Source organism: Vombatus ursinus, unplaced genomic scaffold (assembly GCF_900497805.2).
Source record: "Vombatus ursinus unplaced genomic scaffold, bare-nosed wombat genome assembly UNPS02014797.1, whole genome shotgun sequence".
Lineage (NCBI taxonomy): Eukaryota > Metazoa > Chordata > Mammalia > Diprotodontia > Vombatidae > Vombatus > Vombatus ursinus.
Window position 1 is genome coordinate 4,323,283 of NW_020954575.1, and position 25,012 is coordinate 4,348,294.

The 25,012-nt window shown below is 40.0% G+C and overlaps 1 protein-coding gene across 2 annotated transcripts in view; it reads right to left on the reverse strand.

Annotated features, from left to right (window-relative positions):
- Nucleotides 1-23,851, reverse strand: part of DHX40 (DEAH-box helicase 40) — a 48,666-nt gene extending 24,815 nt beyond the window's left edge. The window contains exons 1-7 of one of the 2 annotated variants that reach the window (XM_027870646.1): nucleotides 23,391-23,851; nucleotides 21,822-21,991; nucleotides 17,121-17,266; nucleotides 11,864-11,983; nucleotides 11,387-11,614; nucleotides 10,441-10,507; nucleotides 7,043-7,174 (exon numbers count right to left, since the gene is read on the reverse strand). In XM_027870646.1, the coding sequence (XP_027726447.1) occupies nucleotides 7,043-7,174; nucleotides 10,441-10,507; nucleotides 11,387-11,614; nucleotides 11,864-11,983; nucleotides 17,121-17,266; nucleotides 21,822-21,991; nucleotides 23,391-23,572 (1,045 nt within the window). In that variant the 5' untranslated portion in view covers nucleotides 23,573-23,851. The remainder of the gene's footprint in view (nucleotides 1-7,042; nucleotides 7,175-10,440; nucleotides 10,508-11,386; nucleotides 11,615-11,863; nucleotides 11,984-17,120; nucleotides 17,267-21,821; nucleotides 21,992-23,390) is intronic. The other variant, XM_027870647.1, reaches the window with a different exon arrangement.
- Between the last annotated feature and the right edge of the window lie 1,161 nt (nucleotides 23,852-25,012).

Here is a 25,012-nt window from a genome sequence, read left to right on the forward strand (position 1 = left end):
TGAAATGCTATATAAATTTGAGCTATTTTTATTATCAACATAATGGACTACTATAACAAGTGATAAAATGAAAAATATAAAGAAATTTTGGAAGAAAGTAACATGAAAGTCAAATAGAATCAGAAAAACAGAATACATATTATGATAACATATAAAGAGAAATGTATAAACAAATATAGAGGTGAACACACAAGAAAATAATGAAAAGGGGCATGGAAGAAATCCATGTGAAAGTAAAGTGAAAGCCCTTCGCTCAATTATAAGAGTAAATACATCTCACAGATCAGCTAACAATCTGCACAAAGTAGAAATGCTCGATTCTGTTTATTTTTTATTTTAGATAGTCTAGTCTATCTTTAATCTACTCATTTATAGTAAGTACTTAATAAATGCTTGCTGACTGACTGCCTTTTCAAAATCCACTAATTGTGAACAAAACTGTTGTGATTCTCTCTTCATTCCCCATTAATGCCATTAGAACCACCTAAAAAGCTTCAAGACTGCTGCTCTGATATGTTTCACAAGTCAGGCTTCTGGCATTCACTTTGTGGTGGTACATAATTATCACCACACTCTTTGGTTATACTTTTTTTTTTTTTAAAGAAGAAACCAGCAGAGATTTGTTTAAAGTATTATCTGAAAATCTTCCCCACTAAAACGTACATTCCTTGAGAGCAGGAATTATTTCACTCTTTGTATCTGTACCCTTAGCACCTAACATAGTGCTTGTCACATTGGTACTGAATAAATGCAATAATCATTTGATAAGATCCCAAAGAAACAAAGTGTTGACAGGAAAAAGATTCATCTCTGTAAAAATATTCAGAGCTGTTGTATTCGTAACAATAAAAAACTGGAAACAACCTCCATGCCCAACAACTGGAGAATGACTGAATTCTGGAGCTGTAACTAGGAATTCTAGCACCGGAGGCAAATTCAGTTGCGTTGGAGTTATTTAGCTGGAGATAGGATCCAAGGTATGATCCATACCTGCACATGGTCATGTGGTGGAGGAAGAATGATGACAAAGGTCATAGGAGTTGAAGAGGTTAAGGATCTTAAGAGGTTAAGGATGCCAAGCTGTTTGGGGGTTTGGGATGGGGAGGTTTGGGGTGGAGAAGACTATGAGGTTGGTATTGAATTTATTGGGAAGGAGAGACCTGGAGGTCCACAGATGATAGGAACAGGGATCTGGATAGAATGGGGCAAATTTTAAAGGCACAGCAGTGGCTGCTGTGTCATAATGGTGGGAGATGGGTCTGAAAATGGCACTGGAGAGCAAGGAGCATTCCACATCCTCCTCCTGGTGCTGTGGGTATGACATTAGTACAGGAGAGGGTTCCAAGAGATAGGTGTTGTCTTTAGGAGAAAACTAGGTTGCAGTGAGTACCATAAGATAGAAGGAATGTAAAAAGGGAAAGATCTAAGATAAAGGATGGTTGGTTAATAATAGAGGAGGATTTTGGAAAGAGAGTGCAGAGGAAGATAACAGACTGGAGAAAGCCAGGGTCAAGGTTATTGTGGGGCAGAAGGGGTAACAGCAGAAGGGCTAATAGGCATCCTGCTTTTAACACTGATGCCCCAATTCTAGAGGTCCTGTGTGGCATGGATTCCCAGGTCAATCAATCAACAAGCATTTATTGAGCATCTACTATTTGCTAGGCCCTGTGCTAGGCCCTGTGCTAGGCCCTAGAGGTACAAAGAAAAAAAAAAGAAACAGCCTCTTCCCTCAAAAAGCTTACACTTGATTAAGGGAGTCCACATGTACATACCAAGTACATACAAAACATGCACGTAATTTGGGGAGATTAGGGCGGCACAAGCAGCTGAGGATCAGGAAAGGTCTCAGGCAGGATCTGTTGAGCGGAGCTTTGAAGAAAGCAGAGACTACACTACGTGGAGGCAAGGAAAGCCTTTCACAACATGAGGGGAACACAGTAGGGAGACTGGAGTAGAATGCAAGCTGGCTGCCTGATCAGAAGCAGGTTCCCCAAAACTCCTTCATGCCTACTCCAGAAAAACCACACCAAATAATGATCAAGAAATGCCACAAGAAACTTCTTCTACCACAGAACGGCACAAAAAGTCAGTCAGAAGCTCATGGGTAATAGGAAAAGGAGGCCCACCAGCAAGTTGAGTGCGTGGTATCCTGATATTGAGGCAAGGTATGCATATTTAAGAAGCAGCCCCCCCCCCCAAAAAAGAGAGACATGTACATTTCAAATTGTTTCAAAGAGCAACCAAGCCCCAAGTCAAAAAGATAAACATTTTAAATAAGTCCTGGTTCCATAAGTGACTGTATAGCAGGCAAATGAGCCAGGAGCCTCCCAGGGCAATCAGAGACAGGGCAAAGGAGCAATTTGGGGCAAAACTGTGAGTCCAGAGGCAGCAAGAGGGAAGGCTCCCCAGAGAAAGCCCCAGGGCAGGCAGAAAGCCAGAGAGGTTGGCACGTAGGAGGAGACCAGCAACAGGAGCAGCAGCCGTGGAGGCACTGCCATGCTAGGATTACAGTATCCCTTCCACATGGAGACTTTCCCCATCACAGTTTCAATATATTGCAGGTTGGCATAAGAAATTAAATGTAAATTTTTGGGGAGTTTTGTGGAAGCTGCAGAGACACACAAAGGCCAGCTGACAACACAGAGCCTTATGACGGAGTACTTAATCCAAATTTTACAAGTAGGTACTGTATACACCCCACAAAAGAAAAAGAAGTTCAGACTTCTTTTGGTACAAAGGAAGAGCCAAAACATTTTATGCGGATCTGGATCTTAGGATAGGGAGTACTACACCCCTAGCCCCAGGGATGCGGAAGGGTCAACTTAGACCCGCCCAGATGCCCAGGGGCTATGAGGGCCCTCTGCACCAGGTCCCAGTGTTTTGAACCTTAAAGGGACAGTGGGGTAGGGTGGGGCCTAACTCCAGGAGGTGGAGGTCAGCTCAAGAACCCAGGGTGAGCCCAAGCAGGGCCTACCACTCCCACCAAAAGTGCTGGCTCTCATCTTCTATCTTTCTTCACTTTCTGAGGTCAAAATCCTATCTACAATTAGTACTGTTGAGATTTAGGGGTGCTAGGACCCCAAAATAGCGATACGTGGGTCCTGCCCAAAAGAATTTGACCCAAGCCTTCTTTCAGCCAAAGACAAGGTTTATTAAAACACCAGTAGAGGGTGGGTGTGAGTCTAACAATCCGCCATATTGGCCAGACCCTTAACGGAGGGGAGATGGATTGTGTGTATATATACAAAGACTGTGGGAGGGATCTAGGAGTGGCCAAGTAGTCTGGGGTGACTGGAAGAAGGGGTCTAGGGAGAATCGTGATGGGAGTGGCCAGTAGGCTGGGGTGACTGGGAGGGAGAATGGGGTCTAGATATGATCTAGGGTGGGAAGTAGCCAGGGAGGTGACAGATAATTGGGAGATTGGGAGTAGGCCACAATGAGAGGATTATAGCCTCAGGCGAACCCCAGAGACTTGATCATGTGGAAAAGTCCAGGGCTTTTCCTTTTTGGGGTCCAGATACAAAGACATGGTCTTTTCCTTTTAGGGGTTTGGATCCCATCCCCATCAGTACCTCTACTTCCTTTCCTCTCATTCTTTTCCTAACTCTGCAGTCTGGCTTCTGATCTTATCATTCAAATGAAACTGCTTTTTTCTCTTACCTATCAAATTTAATGGCCTTTTCTTAATCCTCATCCTTCTTATTATAAGAAATTACTTAAGAAAACTTCTCAGAATTAAGCATTTAAAGGACTTTAACAAGACAAAAACCTAAGATTCAACTCTCTTACCCAATTTACAGTCAAATTCCAATAGTACAATAACAAGGGTAAAAATGCTGTAAGAGGAAAGAAATTAAATACCAAAGGACATTGATTAGGACCACAGACTTCTCAAGGAAAAAGAGGACAAATGGAGAAATTAAACTGTGATATTTGCAAAGTTAAGAAGTGAACTGTCTATCTAGTATATCAAGGAAAGGGCTGGATATTTAAGAAACAGGCACACAAAAAGACTTTGTTCTAAGTCTTCTCCACTTAAAGAAGTTATCAAACAGCAACCAAGACCCAAATAAAAGATAAACATTTAAAACAAATAGTACCACAAATGATTGTTTATAAGCATACAAATTTAGAAGGTTGCAAAAGCAAGGGCAGATGTTTTATTTTCAAAATGCTGTACTTAACAAAAATAAAGGCTATACTATTTTTAAAAAATAAAACAATACTTCTCAAATAAAAATAAACTACTAAATGTGAGAACCTATAGATTATTGGCTAATCTACTAAATATTTTAAAAATATGCTTCAAATAAATGAAGGGGAAAAAGATGAGGAGGAAAAAGGAAAGGTAGTCTAAGTTTTTTTTTCTACAAAAGTTTTTAAGAATATGAGAAAAGACTTTTTCTAAGCTATGGTTAATAAAAATGATAAGAAATTTTGTATTTCCCTAAAACACACACATACAACTTTGAAAGACTTGAGAATGCTGATCAATGCAATAACTAACCACAGTTCAAAAAGACTGATGATGAAGTGTGCTTGAACCCATCACCTCAGAGAGGGCTGATGGACTTAAGATGAAAAATAAAACATTTCTTTTCAGATACTGCCAATGTGGGAATTTGTTTTGTTTAATAACGTATAATGCCCACTCTATTTGGTGTTTAAGTTCAGAATCAAGATAAAAATAATTTTAAAAATAAAATGGATTGGAAGAAGATGAGACCACAAGCAGGAGGAAAAGTAAAAGGATATTGTAGTGTTTCAAGTGTGAGATGATAAAGACAACTAAATTGAGAGAAGTGGGAATGGAAAAGGAGAGGTGCAAGAAACATTGCAAAAGAAGAGCCATTCCCCTAATAAATAAGTGGTCAAAACATATAAACAAGCAATTCTTAAATGAAGAATGCAAGCAGTCAACAACCACATAAAAAAAAAACATCCAAAATTACTACTAATAAAAGAAATGCAAATGAAAACAATTCTGAGATTCTACCTCACACCCATTTTGGGGCAAAGATGGCAATAGAAAGGAAAAAAAGCAATTACTGGAGGGGTGTGAGAGGTCAGACACACCAGTGTGCTATTTAAAGAGCTGCGAAATGGTTCAATCACTCTGCAAAGCAATTTGGAATTACACCTCAAAAGTCACTAATCTCTCTATACCCCTTGATTCAGCAACATTAGTATTAAATTTATATCCAAAGGAGATCAGAGACAAATGGAAAGGTCCTTTTTGAATAAGGACAGCTGAACAAACTGTGGCATATGAATACAATGGAATTTTCTTGTGCCATAAGCAATATGAGAGATTCAGAGAAATATGGAAAGACTTGTATGAATTAACAGGGAAGTAGGTAAGGAAATTCCCTGTTGCTGGCTGTGATAGTCTTACAGAAAATGTTTTGTTTTTGTTTTTTCCCAGCCTAATCTTTCTCTGTCCCGTGGGCCATTATCTTCCCTAGGCATGTTCCTCCCTCCTATGTGTTATCTCCTAATTGCATTCCTTCCCTACCCATTCTAAGCCAGACTTCAGAGGTTTAAGTTCTAGTCCCGGTGTAAAGAGGTTGATGGGGCTGCCCTACCTCAGAGATATCACCCCACCCCCCCAGTGACAAGGTGGAAAGGGTCAGTGGATGCTCTAATCCCCTTCCTTTGTTGTTCTTATGTTTTGATCCATAGGGTATCTCTAGTGAAGCCATGTGGGCTTCTCTTTAACATACCAAATAAAAGAGCCTATTTCTTTTTTTTTTTTTTTTTGCTAGGAAATAAGTGTCAAGTGTCTGGTCTGAGACCGGACATTTGAACTCAGGTCCTCCTGACTCCAGGGGCAGTGCTCTACCCACTGTGCCACCTAGCTGCCCCGAGCCTATTTCTTTCAATGTTGACTGGCTCATATAATTCTTCCACAAAGCCCTATTTAGTCCTACTGATGGATCTTGACACTAGTAAAGCACTGATGAACCTTAAATAGCTTCATATCCAATTGTCAACTATAAGGCAAACACATGTAATGGGGCCAGAAGTCCAATTTGTAGAAAACAAGGAGTCACCTAAACAGACACCCCCAGATTCTGTTGACAAAAACCGAAAAATATAGATGTGGGCTATGAGTACTCAGAACACTGAGGTCAAGAACAGGGAGCTACTTATAACATCATGAAGCAGCATTTGGTCTGGCCATTTGGCATAAGAATATTACTCTAAATTTGGAGTGTTTTGATAGATAACAATAACCTAATTCAAATAAGCTGACAGCATATCAAATCTAAAGTCAACTATATTAAATGATCCTTGTTCAATTAAAAGTTCTTTTGGACTTGGAGTCAGGAGCCTGGATTCAAAGAGTAACTTCTGTCACTTACAAGCTGTGTGACCTTATGCCAATCACTTAACTCCTCTGGACCCAAGCTGTGTCCTTTGTCAAATGAGGGGGTTGAACCAGATGATCTCTAAGGTTTGTTCCAACTCTAAAATCTTGAGGTCCTAAATAGGATATAAACTTTAGGTTTCATAGGCCAGATGCTACCACAACTACCTACAGCAACAATAACCTCTCTAAACACTGGTCACATACTTTAATCAATACTTACTCAGCACAACCAAATAATCTGGAGTTAAACCTTGAATTCCATGTAATAGAATGGGCCCATTTTATTTATTTTAAGAAATACATTTAGCTAACTAAAGGAAGCTATGCACTGAGTTTGGTCTCAGATATAATTGGAAATGCGACATCTCCAGATGTTTAGCAGTTGTAACCAAATTCCATGCAGTGTCAAAGGTGTGACTGTCACCGTAAGATAGCCTTCCTTCCACATGGAGTCCACTCTGGCTTTTGTTTTGGTGACTGAGTGAGGATACAACTCAACATGGCAGGCTAAGAAATAAAACTGATTTCTAATGCTTCTGGAAAAGTAATCACAGATATCCTCTGTTCCCATCAAATCAAATGTAAAAGAGCTTCTGCTGTACTCTCAAATGCAAAAAATCACTTCAGACAAAATTCTTATATGATAAAAACTGTGTTTTAAATTAGTACCTGTTGGCATTGCTCCATATAATGGCAATATCAGCAAACCGTCTACGGAGTTGTCTTGAACATCATACTGGTAATCAATAGACTCTGCCTTCTGGAAAAGTAATTCACAAGTTCTCTCAATTTCTGACTGGCCTAAAATGGGTAGAAAGAAAAAAAATTCACATAAGCACCCGAAGAGCAAAACTAATGTAAGGATGTAATTATGAGTGGATTAGAAATAGCTTGTCATTATATGTGTTAAACGGACTACAAGCCCAACCTCTGCCAGGTCACACCCGGGCACCTCTCTCACAATCTAAGTGGTGCAGAAGGGGCTGGCCTTCATCAGCAGAGGGACTCCCTTAGCCACAGCGCCCTACCCTGCTGAGATCACAAGCCCAGTTCTCATTGTGTCTCTGTCCACAGACTATACAGGCGGAGCAGAAGAGAGAAGAGAGGACTCAGCTCAGGGTCAGGAGGCTTCAGATTCTGTCTCTAACAATTCTTAGCTACGTAACTCTCAAGCTAATGGTGCCTCTGCCAACTCCTCTGAGTTGTCTATTCTGACAAGGTTACAGATCCTTTGTAGCTGGTGGCACAGTGGATAGAGCACTGGGCCTGGAGTCAAGAAGACCTCAGTTCAAATCTGGCCTCAGACACTTATTAGCTCTGTGACCCTGGGTAAGTCACTTTACCTCAGTTTCCTCATCTGTAAAATGAGGATAATAATAGTATCTGACTCCCAGAGTTATTGAGAGGATCAAACAAGATAACACCTGTAAAGTGCTTAGCGAACTTTATTTGTCGACTTTTTTTTTTTGATGAGGCAGTTGGGGTTAAGTGACTTGCCCAGAGTCACACAGTTAGTGAGTATCATGTGTCTGAGGCTGGATTTGAACTCAGGTCTTCCTGACTCCAGTGCTCCATCCACTGAGCCACCTAGCTGCCCCTGCTTAGCAAACTTTAAAATGCTATATAAATGCTAGCGATTATTGTTGTTGTTGTTCTTTCAAATTTAGATTACACAAACAACAACAGAACTTTATAAAAGTATCCAGCTAAGGTGAGAAGGGGATACAATAAACTATCATTTTGTGAAAATCTATTATTTTTAAATGAAACTTTATAGTTATAAGGATCAAATGTGCCCCAGAAAAGAGGTGAGAAAATAGCTCTCCCTTCTTTGTAGAGGGATAGGTGTGTAATGTAGCAGATCCTGTCAGATTGAGTTGATGTGTTGGTTAAATTTGTTGAAAAGTTTTTCTTTCCCTTTTGTTTATTACTCTTTGTTACCCTCTGAGGAAGAGATGGGGAACGGATATTATTCAGAAATTAAGCTGATGGAAAACAAAAGACAGGGGTAGCCAGGTGGTGCAGTAGATAGAGTGCTAGGCATGGAGTCAGGAAGACTCATCTTCCTGACTTAAAATCTGGCCTCAGATACTTACTAGCTGGGTGACCCTGGGCAAGTCACTTAACACTGCTTGCCTCAGTTCCTCATCTGTAAAATGAGCTGGAGAAGGAAATGACAAATTCCTCCAGGATCTCTGCCAAGAAAACCCCAAAGAGGGTCACAGAGTGTTGGACACAACTGAAAAACGATTTAACAATAAAAAATCCGCAAGAGATATTAATAAAAAATTTCAAAATGATTCTTTCAAAATACAGTTTGGATTGTGGCTTTAATCCTCATTTTGTTTGGGTTGAGACTGCTAAAGTTACAATTAAAAATTAATAAAATAAGTTAATAAAGATCCTCATAAGGGAGAGGAGAGGCAGCAAGGGGCTATGAAAGAATACTTACTGGACCAGAGGTGAGAACACCTGAGTTTTAATTCTGGTTATACCTATACCTATAACTAGTTTAACTTAGATAAGTCCCTAAAATTCAATGAGCTTTATTTTTTTAATTAGTAAAATGAACATGATAATATCTGCCTTGCCTGTTTCATAGTGTTCCTATGGGGATCCACTGACAGACTGTGAGGGTACCACGAACACTGTAAAATGATGAAGTAATGTAAGGTGGCATTATTAAGATGAAAATGAATCTAGAGTATCACTGCCTTATACTGCTTCATTACTTTGAATGTGTAATTAATCATAATTTTAAAAATTCAAGTTATAGGAAATAACAATTTCCAAAGGATTAAAAATAAAAATCTCACAGGGAAAAAAATTAAGCTCATAACTCTAAACCTCTTGAATTTTCCTCCCTCAGATTGTGTTGGTTTTTTTTCTGCCTGTTTTTTACTACAAACTTGACAAACACCAACATTTCCACATACAAAGACCAGAAAAAGAGGACAGATTATGAAATGTGACCCTCTTCTAAGAGTGAGGAATGAGTAAGTATAAGTAAGAGTAAATGGGCGATTATGAAATGTGACCTTCTTTTAATAGTGAGGGTCTCTTTTTAAGTACAGCTTTTTAAAAAAGTATATCATAAATTTAAACACAGCAGTACCCACTCTGCCCTGCTTGTCTGTGATCCCTTCTGAATCTGTCTGCTTTCTTCTGCATATTTTTAAATGTTTCATTGACATTCTTTTGTTTTCTTTTTTTTGCATTACTATTACTATCCTTTCCATCCCCCCTCTCACCATTTTCCCCATCCCTTATAATTTATTAATACATTACTTGGAGTAAGATGACACGCTGATGAAAAGGGCCAATTTATAACAAGATGGGCCTTTATGCACAGTAGGCATCTAATAACTGGTTGCTGAATTGAACTGAATGGACAGAGATGTCAGTCCAAGAGCAACTGCCTCTCTCGGGCTGTTTGAGGCTCCCTAAGAAGAAGAGATCCTTAGTCTGCCTCATTCCTGACATTAGGACAAGTCGGGAGTAGGAGGTGAGACAATAAAATGACTCATTCCTGTTAATAGGATGCTCAAGAGTTACCCTAGTTTGGAATTTAACTGTTCTAATTTTAAACTCCAAATAGCTGCCATAAGTGATTCTATGAGCCACATACTTGTCACATCACAACCAGGAGTCACAAAGGGCCTAGGCATGGCAACATCCCATCATGGCAAGAAGAAAGTCGCGGGTGGGATAGAGCTCTGGGAAGCTGTAGCCATTCAGGCCTGCCTGGAAGTCTATCATATGACTAGGAACTGATCATAGTTCCACCTCCACTGTACACTTATTTAGTGCCCTTCAGCAGAAGTTCAAACATTATTTTTATAATGAATAAATAAATAATAAATAATTAGCATTATTTTCAGATTCTTCTGCCATACACACAGGTGCAGTATTGTTTGCACAGTTTTTACATACAGGCATGCAAAGACTAAATTTAGCTCATCTGACAAAGGCTATGGCAAAGCTCCCCAGATCTCCTGACTCATTACATGCCTCACTGCTGCTCTTTACATGCAGTAAGAAATGAGAACGTGAAGGGGAATCCTCACCAGTCAGAAACACCAAGATGTCTCCAGCCGATTCATTCAAATGGATTTCTATAGTCACTTTTACAACCTAGAGAAAACAAGAAGCAAAAGACCCATCAACCTAGGGCAATCAGGGATTTTCCCTTTGCTCCACAAAAAATCCAACTTATCCCAGGTAAAGCTGTCCCATATACAATATTTCATCTGCAAAGGGATCTGACAAAGAAGGCAATATTAGATTGTTCTCATCTATTTTTCCTCATTAGTTCAGATTTAGCTTGCCCTTGTGGGAAAATTCCATTAATACACTGCCTCCTTACCAAGAAAATCTAGATCTATGGTCTAGACCCTCTAGGTCCTCAAGTGTGGCCCTCTGACTGATTTCAAAAACTTCACAGAACAAATCCCCTTAATAAAAGGATCTGTTCTGAAAAACTCGGACTCAGTCAAAAGGCCGCACCTAGAAGGACACACATGTGCCTTTGCAAGGGCTATTCATGACTGGAATACATCTCCTCTTCACCTCTGACTCTTAGAATCCCTAGTTTCCTTCTAAATCTGCTCAGCTTCTACTTTCCAATCAGTCCTATTCTGATCTTCCAGTTGTTAATGCCCTTACCTCAAGAAAGTACTTTGTATTTACTTGGATATATTTTGTATTTGTTTATCTGTGTTCATGTTGTTTACCCCCAGCAGAATATAAGCTTCCTAGGACCGAGGTTTTTGTCTTTGTATTCCCAGCACAGAGCCTGGTATGTAGCAGATGCTTAATAAATGTTTGTTGAATTAATGAATGAAACATGAGCTACAGAAAGCTGAGATGACACTTGAAAAGAATCATCAAAATGGGGAATCTCCACAAAAGCAGCAAAGGGTGTAGATGAATGTCTAGGTTACTCAGCTGACCAGAACTCAGCTGACCAGAAATGTGGTTTGGAAACAAAGAAATAAGTGTTCTAAGTAGTACCGCATTAACATATGAAGAGTTTTCTTTGTCTTTTGGGCCAATCAAGTTGCAGAATATCTCTTTGACTGGAAAAATCTTTCCAGGAATGTCAACTACTGGACAATTTCCAAAGAAGGCTGAGAGTCCAACCAACTCTATTGTAGCTGACATCACCACCACCTTCAGGTGCTCCTTCCTGTTAGGCGACTTCTCCTGAAACAATTTCTTCAGCAAACCAAATAAGATGTCCTAAAAGAAAAGTTACCATCAAAACACATGCGTGTTCCTAAAAAGACAATTTATTTCAAACATATTCCTACCAGTAACCAGTAAAAATGGAGAGAACGAATAATCCACAGAAGGACACTGATTTCTATAGATATAAGGAAACAATTCATATAAGGATAAAAGATGAATGAAGAAAAACATCTCATTTCCTCAAAACTAAACACAAATTTCATGGTATTTGATAACAAGACACCCAATAACAATACCTACTGTTGTTAGAGTTCTTTCATGGGCTTCATCCAAAATGATGACACTGAATTTGGTAAGGTCTGGGTCAACCATCATATGTCTTAGTAGACATCCATCAGTCATGTATTTGATCGCTGTATCCTGAGGGTTAAACAGCATAATATAGCAAGTTATAGTGCCACAGACATTTTAGATAAAATGTTAAACACTTCTAGTCCCTCTAAAATTTTCACTCCAATAGTTTCTGCCACAGAAATGAAATTAAAGTTAATCAGTTAAAACAATTTCAAAATGAGATCTTTTTGTGGTAGCACAGAATTGGAAATTGAGGAGATGCCCATCAATTGGGAAATGGCTAAACAAGTTGTGGTATATAATTGTGACGGAATACTACTGTGCTATAAGAAATGATGAAAGGGGTAGGTTCAGAAAAAACCTGGGAAGACCTATATGAACTGATGCAAAGTGAAGTGAGCAGAACCAAGAGAACATTGTGCACAGTACAATGATCAATTGTGAAAGACTTAGCTACTCTGATCAATACAATGATGCAAGTCAATTCTGAAGGACTCATGAGGAAAAATATTAAAAATGAGGAAAAATTCAAAAAAATGTTAAAAATAAATAATAAATTTGAGAAACTTTTTAAAAACCAATTTCAAAACAGCATAATATAAAATTATAATAAGATCAGTGACTATTAAGAAAAATAGCAGGATTTTCAAGGATTCAGGAGGTGAGGTATTAGAGAGAGTAGTAAAAGATAGAAGACCTGGGATGGTGCTGAAAATGAGTAAGGAGGAGCAGCTAGGTGGCACAGTGGATAGAGCATCAACCCTGGAGTCAGGAGGACCTGAGTTCAAATCTGGTTCAGACACTAACTAGCTGTGTGACCCTGGGCAATTCACTTAACCCCAATTGCCTTGCAAAAAAAAAAAAAGAAAAAAAGGAAATGAGTAAGGAATCAGGCAGGGCCTTAGGGAGGAGGAGGCAGAATGAGAGTTAGAAGGATGAAGGGAGTTTGGGGTATAACAGAGAAGCAGTGAGGCATTTATTTACCCTCCCCTGCACCCTACTGTCTCCCATCTCATAACTCCAATTCCATAGGGAGTAGCAGTGAGACAAAGTAAAAAGTCAGAGCTTAGCCTGGTTGAGATGTCAGGCAGCAGGGGGATCTACAGTGTGCAAAAGGAGAAGAAAGATGGAAATCTCTAGAAGCTGTAATAGGAGGAAAGCTCCCTGCAGCTATTAGAATTCCTTTTAGAATTAGAATTCCTATTAGAAGTCCTTTTACGAATATCTCTTACATGTATAATCATGTGCTACCTATTTATCTCAAATAAAACTCAGAGAAATCTCAATACCATATGGGCTATCACAACTAATCCCAGGGCTAAACACTAAAGAGAAAACCACCTTAGACCTAAGAGAGAAAACGAAATATGAAATAATCTCACTCATTTTGGCTTTAAGAATACAAGCATGACCTCTATGTCAAGGAATCTTACAGCTATAAGTTTTAGACTGGAGAATCTTGAGAGCAATAAAGAAAATTGTCACTTGGGATTTCTTTAAAAAAAAAAAAGAGAGAAAGTGAATTATATAAATCTTGATATTCTTACTATCAGTCTACAAGCATTTTGTAAGCTCCTACCATGTGCCAGGCATGCCAGATACTGGGAAGACAACAATCCTTGCCCTCAAGGAACTTGTATAAATGAAATCAGAAGATAAAAGTGAGCTGTAGCTAAATGAAAGGGCAGCTCACAGGTCTCTCTGGAGGGACAAATAAAGAGTCAGCAGAGCAGAGCTGGGTTTTTTGCGTATCCAAGATCAACAAGAGAACTCATTTCTTTATGTGCTTGGTCATCTCCTTATGCTGAACTCTAAATAAGAATCTGCAAAAAGACTACCATGATATTTGCAGCTTATGCACCAACATCTGTTGCAGAGGACGAGGAAATTCAGAAAGCCTGTAAATATTTTTCTAAGACTGTCTAAATTAAATCAATTTTAATACTTTAGTACTTGATGGCTTTAGTGTAAAGATGGACATAATTGAAGACAACAAAAATACATTGAGAAACATGGTTTAGAAGAAAAGGGAGAGACCAAAGGCTTATAGACTACATCAAAGTCTCTTGTCAAAAGACCATCAATACCATGAAACTGATATATGCTGCCTGTATGTTCCACTGGAAGGAAATAAACATTTATTAAACACCTACTCCGTGCCAGACACTGTGCTAAAGCTAAATGCTTTACAAGTATTATATCATTTGATAAACAACATTGGGAGGTAGCTGTTATTATCTCCATTTTAGAGTTGAGGAAACTAAGGAAAACAAAGGTTAAATTTGTCTAGCGTCACACAATTAGCAAGTGTTTGAGGCTGGATTTAAACAGAGGTCTTTCTGATTTCAAGTCCAGTGTTAGAGCTGCCTTCTGGAAACATTGGTAGCTTCATGATGTCAGGAGAAAACAAAGAAAGTCTACAACATTCTGAAAACTTATGGGAACACAGAAACAAAGATCACATAAGATAAACAGACATAAGTTGATATCGACATTTTTTAGGGAAACATATGAATCAATAAAATCCATCTGAATATTTGAATAATCTCTCCAAGAAGGAAGTTGAGAGATATTGGACACAACTAGCCTTAAGTAACATTACAAAAAAATTATTTTAACTAAAGAGGAAAAGACTGGTTATTGATGTGCAAATCAGCTGCCTATAGGCAGTCAGACTAAAGATTTGTTAGAACAAATATCAAAACCAAGACTAAAAAATAACAACGAAAAAGATATATTGTGCACAATAGAGGCAACTCCAACCTGTCCTATTTAAATAAGCTGTTGACAATGAGAAATGAATAGAACGGACATTAATCTATTAGCTTATCATCATTTCCAAAAGAGGTTTAACCCATGTAGATTAATTGTCACATGAGATCAAAAGAGTCCAGAAACCATTTGGCCACCAAACACCTATCAAAAAGCTCCTTGTCAAAATGGAGAGATGATAGTCAGGGCAACACCAATTTTGGGCAATTCATTTGTAAAATCATACATAGGACCATAGGATCACAGAGCTAGAAGAGAACTTAAGAGATCAGATGGGGAAACATAGGCCTAAAGAGGCTGAATGATTTGCCCGATGTTTATAGGCAGTAAGTGGCAGAGCTGATGAGATGAACACAAGTCCTGTTTCCAAACCCACTGCTCTTTCTACTTTACCAAACTGGGTCTCACAGGATGTTTGAGGATTATGACCAGTATTATCTGATAAAGTTATGAGAAGCAATGGAGGGAAATATGAGTTTACCAAAAGTGTAGCCACAGGTCCAAGCGAGCCCACTCAACCTGAGTACTCGAGGATGAGACTGGAAGGGGGATACATTAACCGGTGTCTCATATCCTCCAAGTGTCTGTAATAAAACCTCTCTCTTAGTGACAATGAGCCACCTTATTTGGACTCAGTCATCACAGTCCCCCATGTGCCAAATGAAGAAGCAGAAATGACCATTTAAAAAGAAGATGAAAAAGGTAGCTGGCTTCGTCCAAGTGTACCTGAAGCCGCTCTGGGCTGGAGGCAACTAACTCTGAGTCAGTTGGGGGTGTCAAAGGACTGATTCTTAAGAAAACTAAAAGAGCAGAAGATGCCCATCCTGGCCCTTATTACTGCCCGAAAAGGACAACAGAGAAAATACTAGTAATGACTGATACTCATACTTTTCAATCTCTACCAACTTGATGAGAATCAACCCACATATCTTGGATGTCATCAATGAAGATACGAGAAGGAAACAGATAGGCTTTCACAAATGATATTTTGGAGATCACATCTTTATAGTCACATAATTGACTGAAAGGTGCATAGAATTTAAGATCCCACTATGCTTACTTTTTGTTAATTATAAAAGGGTATTTGATTGAGGACACAATGCTATTTCTTAAAACTTTTCGTACAATAAGTCTTCCAAGTACGTATCAAAAATCATATGATCCCTTGAAAGTTTTAACAATGGAGATAAATTTGTTTGACAACTCTCTGATTATTAATGCCAAGTGAAGCCTAAAACTGGAGAAAGATGCATGCTTGCCAAAAGTGTTTTTCACTATCACGGAAGATATTACAGAGTCTAAATGGAAAAGGCTGAGGATTATAGCTCCAGAGCTGAAAGAGACTTTACAAGTCATCTAGTCCAATCCCCCAACTTTAAAGAAGAAACTGAGATTCAGAGACATGAAGTCACTTCCCAAGGTCACATACATATTAAGTGGCAGAGGTGGAATTTAAACCCAGTTCCTCCAGTTTTAAATACAATGTTCTTGTAGAGTGTACCACATTGCTTCATCTAAGAAATCCTTCAGGAGAGCACCTGTTTGAGGGTAACACTACGATTGCCTCAAGCAATGGGACAGAGCAGAGATGAAATCTAAATAAAATATATAATCATTCAAAAGAAAAGGAAAAACCAAATAGATGAATGATACCTATTGTTCACATTAAGACATGCAACTAGATTGACAGCCCATAGAGTTGCTCCATTAGTTACCAAATCTTGAACAGATGTGATGAATGGTGAGTTGGGCCCAGAACTGAGTAAGAGAAAGAATGCCTTTGGAAATTTTTACAAAGCTTTTGATGACCCTAAGCTTCTATTGACACCAAGGTGTATTTCTTTAACATCAATATCCATCTAAGATGGTACGTAACTGTGAATCATGGACTACTCTAGTCTTCAGTAAATTAAAGCTGTAGGCCACCTGATGGGAAATGGAGAAGCACAAAGCTGGGGGTGAGTAGGCTGCCATGTGTCACTAAGAAGAACTGCAAGGAACGAACACAAAAGATGTTATCAGAGAACCACGACTGCAAAAGGAGATGAACCAATTACATGGTGGTGAGAGTGAAGGAAAACAGACTGACAGCCTGTATAGTGAGTTGGCAAGGCTTCTGGGAGGTAGTGTTTGAGTAGAGTTTTAAAAATAGGTAGAAATTCAACAGGAAGAGTGTGGAAGGGTATTCCAGGTATAGGAAAAAGCATGAACAATGACATGGAAAGAGCAAAATGCCAAGTGTATATGGGAAACAGTGATTAGTCTAGTCTGGCTAAAGCAGAGACTAGAAAGTAGAGAATAAATAAGCAGAGGATAACATGAGATAAAGCAAAAATGGTAGTGTGGTGCCAGATGTAGAGAGCTTTGAATGGTAGCTAAGGAGCTTGAACTTTACTCGGTAGATAATCGTGAACCACTGATGCATTCATACCTGAGAGCTACAGTCATCAAAGCGAACCTGGTATCCTACCAAGCTTCCCAAACAGCAGTTCATTTCTTCAGCGACTCTTTGAGCAACTGATATGGCAGCTACTTTTCGTGGTTGAGTCACACCAATTGTACCATGTTTCGAAAACCCTAACAAAAATAAGACAAAAAACCAAAATCATACATTTGTTTCTTCCTATTACTGTTACCTAATTTTTGTAAAAGAAAAAATTGTAATCTTTTTAAAGGACAATATCGCAACTTAGTGTTACATATCAGAATTTTAAAACTACATTTAAGGCAGCAATACAGATTACTGAATACGGACACTTTTTACTGAAAGTGGATACTTTTAAATTTTTCTTTGAATTTTTTCATTTCCATTTTATATTGTTTAGAGAATAAACCAAGTGTTTCTAAACCCTGGGGATATAAATATGTCAAATAGGTTTTCTAAGATAAAAGAAATGCTTAAATTGATAATTATGACAAAGTCATCTTGCCATTTGTCAACTTTGTCATCAGTTTCCTCATATCCATCATTGAAAATATCAGATAATGGTAGAGTTGATGCTAGCAAGGTCTGTGTATCTGAGAATGTTCTAAAGAAGGAATCAAGTTGCACAAATGTCAATCAATAAACATTAAGCACCTACTACGTGTCAGGCACTGTGCTAAGCACTGGGGTTGCAAAAAATGGTAAAAGACGGTCTCTGTTCTCAAGGAGCTCGAAGTATAATAGGGGAGGACAACTTGCAAATAGATAGAAAATAGATAGAAACAGGCTATATTCAGGATAAATTGGAGATAATCAACAGAAAGAAGATACTAGAATTAGGAGGAATCAGGATTTGTCAACACAGAAGATCACCATGTAATAGAGGTTAGTATTTCCTGATTTCCCATCATCAGTATAAAGTCCTCATAGATGGGTGACCAACTTACCACATGTCCAGGAGTGACCATACTGGACAATCCTGTTCTATGGCCAAAAACTTGTTATTGCTGCTAACAATAACTATCTCAGATTTGAGCTGTGGCACTATTAGTTTAACTTTTTTTTGTGACAAAAAGTAACAAGAAATTACTCCCCTCTGCATATTCCATGATCCATGAACATTGGCCTTGTTGTTCCTCAAACACAAAAGTCTGTCTCTTTGCTCTTTGCCTTTTCCTTGGCTGTCCCCCATCTCAGAATGCCTTCCCTCCTTGTCTCTGACTCTTGGTTTTCCTGCCTTCCTTCAAGTCTCAGCTCAAATCCCCACCTATGTAAGAAGCCATTCCCAATCTCACCCAATACACAAGTAGTGCCTTCCCTCTGACAATTCCCTAGGTTTGTTCCATATGTAATTTGTATGTATATAGTTATCTATATGTTGTCTCCCCCACTAGAATGGGGGCACTTTGAGAGCAGGGACCATGTTTTTGCTTGCCTTTGTATCTCTAGCACAGTACCTGACATATAGTGCTTAATAAATGCTTGTTGACTTGAAGAAAGGTAACTCTAAGCTATGTCAAAATGTACTTATCTCTCATGCAGTATAAAACATGTAATTAAGCAAAGGTCAATCTGTATGTCTCTGGGCCTCAATAAATAAAAACAGTACGCTCATCTTTGACATTGAAAAATTTCGTTGGGGATGAAATTAGGTCGATTTAATTCAAGATGCAATTAGTTAAGTGCCTACTATGTGAATAGCACTGGGGAAACAAAGATTGATCTGAGAAGTCTCAGAAAGTTTACAGCCTAATGAGTGGAAGGACAAGTACACAAATCACTTTGATACAAGGTAGAGAAATAAGTACAAAGGAGAAGGCCAGGAAAAATGTTGTTTAAGAAGAGAGATCACTTTCAAGTAGGAGTGGGAAGGAGAAAGTGGTCTCAGTAAACACATAGGAGCTAGACCTTGAAAGAAGAGAAAAGGTTTGGGCAATCCATTCCAGGCTTGAGAGAAAGCATGAACAAAGGCAACAGGATGAGAACAAGGGGTGGGAGTAGCATATTTTAATGGAAACAGAATATGGGGAAGGAGGAGTATGAGATAAGGCTGGGCAGACAGGTTAGAAATCTGCTATGGAAAGCCTTGGACCACAAGTTTCTGCTTTATTCAGTAGGCAATGTGGAGCCCCTGAAGGTTTTTGAGTTGAGGAGGGATAGAAGCATAGTAATACATTAGGAAGATCACCTGGGCAATGGTAATTGTAATGTCTGGAAGTGGAATAGCCAGGAAGAAAGGAAGACCAATTAAAATGCTATTATAATGGCTTAGGCAAAAAGATATGAAGGACTGAACTATGCTGGCTACAGTGGGGAGTGGAGAGCAAGGGCCAGATATGAGAGATGGAGGAGTGAAAGAAATGGTAAGATCTGGCAACTGATTGGTCACATGAAGTATGGAAGAAGGAAGAATAAAAAATGACTTGAGATACCAGACTGGGATTATTGTTAATTGATCATTAAGAGAAATGGAGAATTTAAGAATCTGGAAAGGTCTGGGGGTAGGAGAATGAATCTAGTTTCAGACATGTTGAGTTTGACATGTCTGGTAAGACCCTGGAAGTATATCATATATTATATTATATATAATTATGTCTAGGAATTAGCTGGGATCAATCAATAACAATTTATTAAATGCAGGCATTGTGCTGAGCACTGAAGATACAAAAAGAAGCAAAAGACAGGCCCTGTCCTCAAGAAGCTTACAATCTAACGGGGGAGACAACATACAAACAAATATACACAAAGCAAGCTATATACATGAGAAACAGGAAATAATTAACAGAGGGAAGGCAGTAGAATTAAGAAGTTTTGGGGAAGACTTCCAGTAGAAAGTAGGATTTTAGTTGGGCCTTAAAGGAAAGTAGTCAAGTACTGAAGATTTAAAGGTTAGTAGTCAAGAGTAGAAGAGGGAGGGAGCATTTCAGGCTCTCTAGAGACAGACAACTAGAGAGAATGCCCAGAGCTAAGAGTCTTGTTCAAGTCTCTTGCTTGTGAAACAGCCAGGAGGCCAATGCCCCTGGATCAAAGACAGGAAAGGTACAAGTGGGCTAGATTATGAAGGGCTCTGAATGCCAAAGAGAACATTTTGGATTTACACTTGGAAGCAAATAGGAAGCCATTGATATTTATTGAGTAGGAGGGTAATATGGTCAGGCACGTATTTTGGGAAAATCATTTTAGTGGTTGAACGGAAGATGAATAGAGTGGAGAGAGACTTGTAGCAGGCAGACCCACCAGCAGGCTACTACAATAATCAAGGTGAGAGGTGATGAGGGCTTGTACCACAGTGATGGCAGTGTTAAGGGAAAGAAGGAGCTGTATTCGAGAGATGTTGCAAAAATGAAATCAGCAGGGTTTGAATGTGGCAGGTGAAAGACAGTGAGGAATATAGCATGACTTCTAGGCTGTGAGAAGATGATGCTGCTCTCTACAGTAATAGGAAAGGTAGGAGTTAGGGCAGGTTTAGGAGAAAATATAATGAGTTCTACTTTGGACATACTGAGCTTAAGAGGTTTACAGGATAACCAATTCAAGATGTCTGAAAGATGTGAGTCTGGAGATATGAGTTTGGAAGTCAGAGAAGAAATTGGGGCAGGAAAGGTAGATTTGAGAATCATCAGCATAGAGATGGTAATTAAATCCATGGGAGCTGATGAGATCACCAAGTGAAGAAGCACAGAAGGAGAAGAAAAGAAGTCCAGGACAAAACCCCAAGGGACACCTCCAGGTAGAGGGCATGATCTGGTGGAGTGTCCAGCAAAGGAGACAGAGAAAATACATAGGCAGGAGGAAAACCAGGAGACAGTGGTATCCTGAAAACCAAGAGAGAAAAGAGCATCAAGGAGGAGAGAATGATCACCAGTGTCAAAGGCTGCAGAGCGGTCCAGGAGAATGAGGAAACAGGCCCAGGAATGGAGCTCTATGAAGGTTAGGTGTTAAGCTATGGATTTAGGAGTCATCTGCATACAAGTGATTACTGAAGTCACAGACGTGAATGAGATATATCATCAAGGGAGAATACAGAAAGAGAGGAAAAGAGAACAAAAGAGAAAACCTTAGGAAACAACTGTGTTTAAGAGGCAGTAAGAATATGAAAAGTCAGTAAAAGAAACTGAGAAGTAGCCCGCAGGTTCATCAATCAACCAATAGGGAAGCCAGTATGCAAGGGAGTGAATAAGTGGCAGAGAAAGAGAGATGGTAAATATCAACTGTTCTATCTAGGAATTTGTCATTTAAGGTGAGGAAGAAGATAGGATGATAACATCAGTTTTTTTAGGATGAGGAGACTTGAGCACATGTGTAGATTGAGGGGAAAGACCAAATAAAGTAGAAGAGATTGAAGTTTCATAAGAAAGAATAATTGATGAAGCAAAATCTTGGAGGAGCTGAGATTACTGGTATAGGTGATGGTAGAAGTTAGCTTTAGAAAGAGTGTTACCTCTTTTTCTAAGACAAAAGGAAATAAGAGGATGGGTGAGATTACTAAGAGGATTAGAAGAATCAAGGAGGTGATTATTGGAAGTTCTTGTAAGTGACCAGACCCCTAAATTCTTAGTAGAGGATCAGAAGTCATCTGTTGAGAATGAGGAAGGAGTTGGGGCCCTGAGGTGAGGTTTGGAAGAGATGTGGGAAGTGGTGGGAAGTCACTATGATCACTGTTAGTATTATTCATCAAATGTATCACACATTCCAGAATACATTTACCTGCTTCATAAAGATATTTAGGGAGTTGGGTAGTTTTACCACTTCCTGTCCGTCCAGTCACAATAAGAAACGGATTGTCCTTCACAGCCTGAACAAGTTTTCTTCTTTGTTGCTTAATAGGTAGGTCACAATAGATACTTTTCTTTTCTTCTGGAATCTGCATCTTATCTCTATTGAAGTAGGAAAAAAAATGATTCTGCAATTCAAAGGCTTACAAAGTAATCTGTAGTCAGTTGGTAAATAAACATTTATTAAGTGCCTACTATGTGCCAGGCAATGGGCTAAGCACTGGGGATACAAAGAATGGCAAAAGACAATTCCTGCTCTGAAGGAGTTCACAATCTTGCAAAAAACTAGACACAAACAAGCTATATTCAGGATAAATTAGAAATAATCAACATAGAGAAGGGACTAGAATTAAGGTAGATTGGGAAAGACTTTCTGTAAAAGGTGAGATTTCAAATGGAACTTGAGGAAAGCCAGGAGGTGGAAATAAGGAGGGAGAGCATTCCAGGCATAGGGGGATAGCCAATGAAAATGCCCAGAGTTGGGAGATGGAGTATCTTGGTTCAGGAACAGCAAGGATGCCAGCATCATCTATCACAGAGTTGGGGTGAGAGTAGGGGTAGGTGTAAAGTGTAGAAAAAGTGGAAAGGAGGAGAGGTTATGAAAGGCTTTGAATGCCAAACAGAGGAATTTATATTTAATCCTGGAGGTGATAGGGAGCTACTGCACTATATTGGAACGTGACATAGTCCCCGTGTCAAATCACTTAACCTCTCTGGACCTCAGTTTTCCCATTTGCAAAGTGAGGGGGCTGGGCTTGATGGCCTCTTAGGTCCCTTTCAGTTTTTTTAAATCAAGGAAATGCTGAGACCTCTGAACTGGACACATGAAGTACTTGGTCAAAGCATAACCTATTTGACAATACAGCCAATGGTTTATCAAACCTTTAGCACAGGAAAAGCTGATGTTGACTCAGAGAATACTGGTATGCAGGTCACAAATCTACCCATATCCAGTCGATAAAGTAATGGATTTGAGGAGGCTTGGGTGATTCTGATTCATGGTCCAAAGGGTAAGTGGTGAAAAATCATGACAACAGTAGCATTGAGTGTCAGCAAGTGACCCTCAATGTGACAAAGTGCACATACATAATGCAAAAATCACTGGGCCTGGGGTCAGGAGGCCTCTTTTTTCACTTTTGGCTTACTGACTCTTTAATCATGGACAAGTCACATCCGCTGTCTGGGCCTCAGTTTACCTATCTGTAAAATGTGGGGATTGGCCTAATGATTTTCTTGATTTATGGTCTAAAAGCACCCTAGGCCAGAAAGCATACAAGTCCAGGTTAGGCCGCGTTCCAGTCCGGGACAAACGAATTGCACGAGATCTCCGGGAGCCGCCAGTCACACGTTGCACGCCCTACGAGTAAATCTGCTTCGCGCATGCTCGGGAACGATATGCAGCGCGTTTCGCTTTGCCTGCTGGGATTTGTAGTTTCCCCCGCTCTAGCACCCTGCGGCCTGCCAGTCTTTGGACTCCCTCCTCCTCCTCACGCTTACCCACCTGTGTCTCCGATGACTGCTAGTGGGGACAGATCGTCTTGGTGGACTCCCGACCGCTCCCTTGTCAGCAGCCATAGCGCATATCCGCCGGGAACCTCGAATGCTTAACACAGACCTAGCCCTCGGTAGTTCAGGGTGACACCTACTGGTCCGGGAGAAAATGACGAGTAGGAAAGGGCGCATTCTGATGACAATTGCGTGTTTATTTCTGTGCGTTCTTTTGGACGTACGAGGGAGGGGCTGCACGAGACCCACCTCTCTAGACGAGCTATGGAAAGGCGGGGCGGCACTCTCACCCTTTGAATCGGGGTTAGTAGGCTGCGTTACTAACGGCCGTGTTCTGGGCTGCACGCGCCGCCCGGCGAGGCGTTCCTCGTGCAGAGGAGTTCCGTTTGCGCAGTCAGGGACATAGTAGAATGGCAAGCGCCCCCAGGACGGTCTTTAGCTACCTTCTTGTGCACGGCCCAGTTGCTTCTTCATGCGCGTGCGCAGGCGGAGCTGTAGTAAAGTGGCGCGCGCTCCCGCTCCCCTGGGCGTTCGTTAGCGTGGTTGTCTCGACTTGGCGCGTTACGTTTCCTGGAGCTGCGCGTTGTGCCGCAATCGTCTCTCAAATACTATACTAGTAATAAAGGGTTATCATCTGCATTAGAGGAAGTCAGGGAAATAACAGTATCGTGTAGTGTCCGGAGCACTGTGCTGGCAGTCAATAGGCAAAAATGAAACAACACCTACCCTCAAGGAGCTTGCATACCGTCTGGAAGAAACAATTATTTACAAAGTGAGTGTAATGTCAGTAATTGTCCCTGAGGAGGAACTAGCCTGCAAGGGTTTCAGGGAAGGTCTCATGTAGGAAGGGACACGAAGTGATCTTTGAAGAAAGTTAGGAATTCTAAAAGATATTTGTTGTTGCATGTCCGCTCTCCAAGAGGACCGTGACAACAGGGTGGTGATGCCATGACACGCAAGTGAATTGGATTTAAGTGAGGGAGGGCTGTGCAAAGTCGCCAGCCTCACTTTCTCCAAGATGTAGGTGAAAATGAAGGGGAAATAAATAGTCTGTGCAAATGCAAAGAGGTGAGATGGAGGATCACATGTGAAGAACCTTTGGAAGGCTAGTTTGGCAGAATTGTAAAGTGTGGTTGCATCCTGGGCTATCTCCAGTCTTCCTGATCTATATCTGGCCACTGGACCCAGATGGCTCTGGCAGAGAAAGAGAGAAAGTGAAGCTGATGATTTTGCACAGCCCTCCCTCACTCAAAGTCAATTGCAAGCCATGTCATCATCTTCCTGATGTCATGGTACTCCTCGAGAAGGAAGGACAAAGCACACACACAACACAAAGCTTATGAAGGGTTTCAGGTAGAAAAATTGGAGAAAGCTTGGTTGGAGCCAGGTTGTGGAAGGTTTAAAATGCAGATGGAGGAATATGATTTTAGATGATAGGAGGCACCGTGGGGCTTGGAGGGTGAATACAAGATCTGGATAAAGATCACTGCCTGTCCTCAGAGAATTTATACCCCTGGAAGAAGTATGAGAGAAATATTGCTCCAGGAGTAGGCAAATGCTCGGAGTGCTTCAGATGGCATCTCCTATTATGTAACAGCTAAATGATGAAATGGAAAA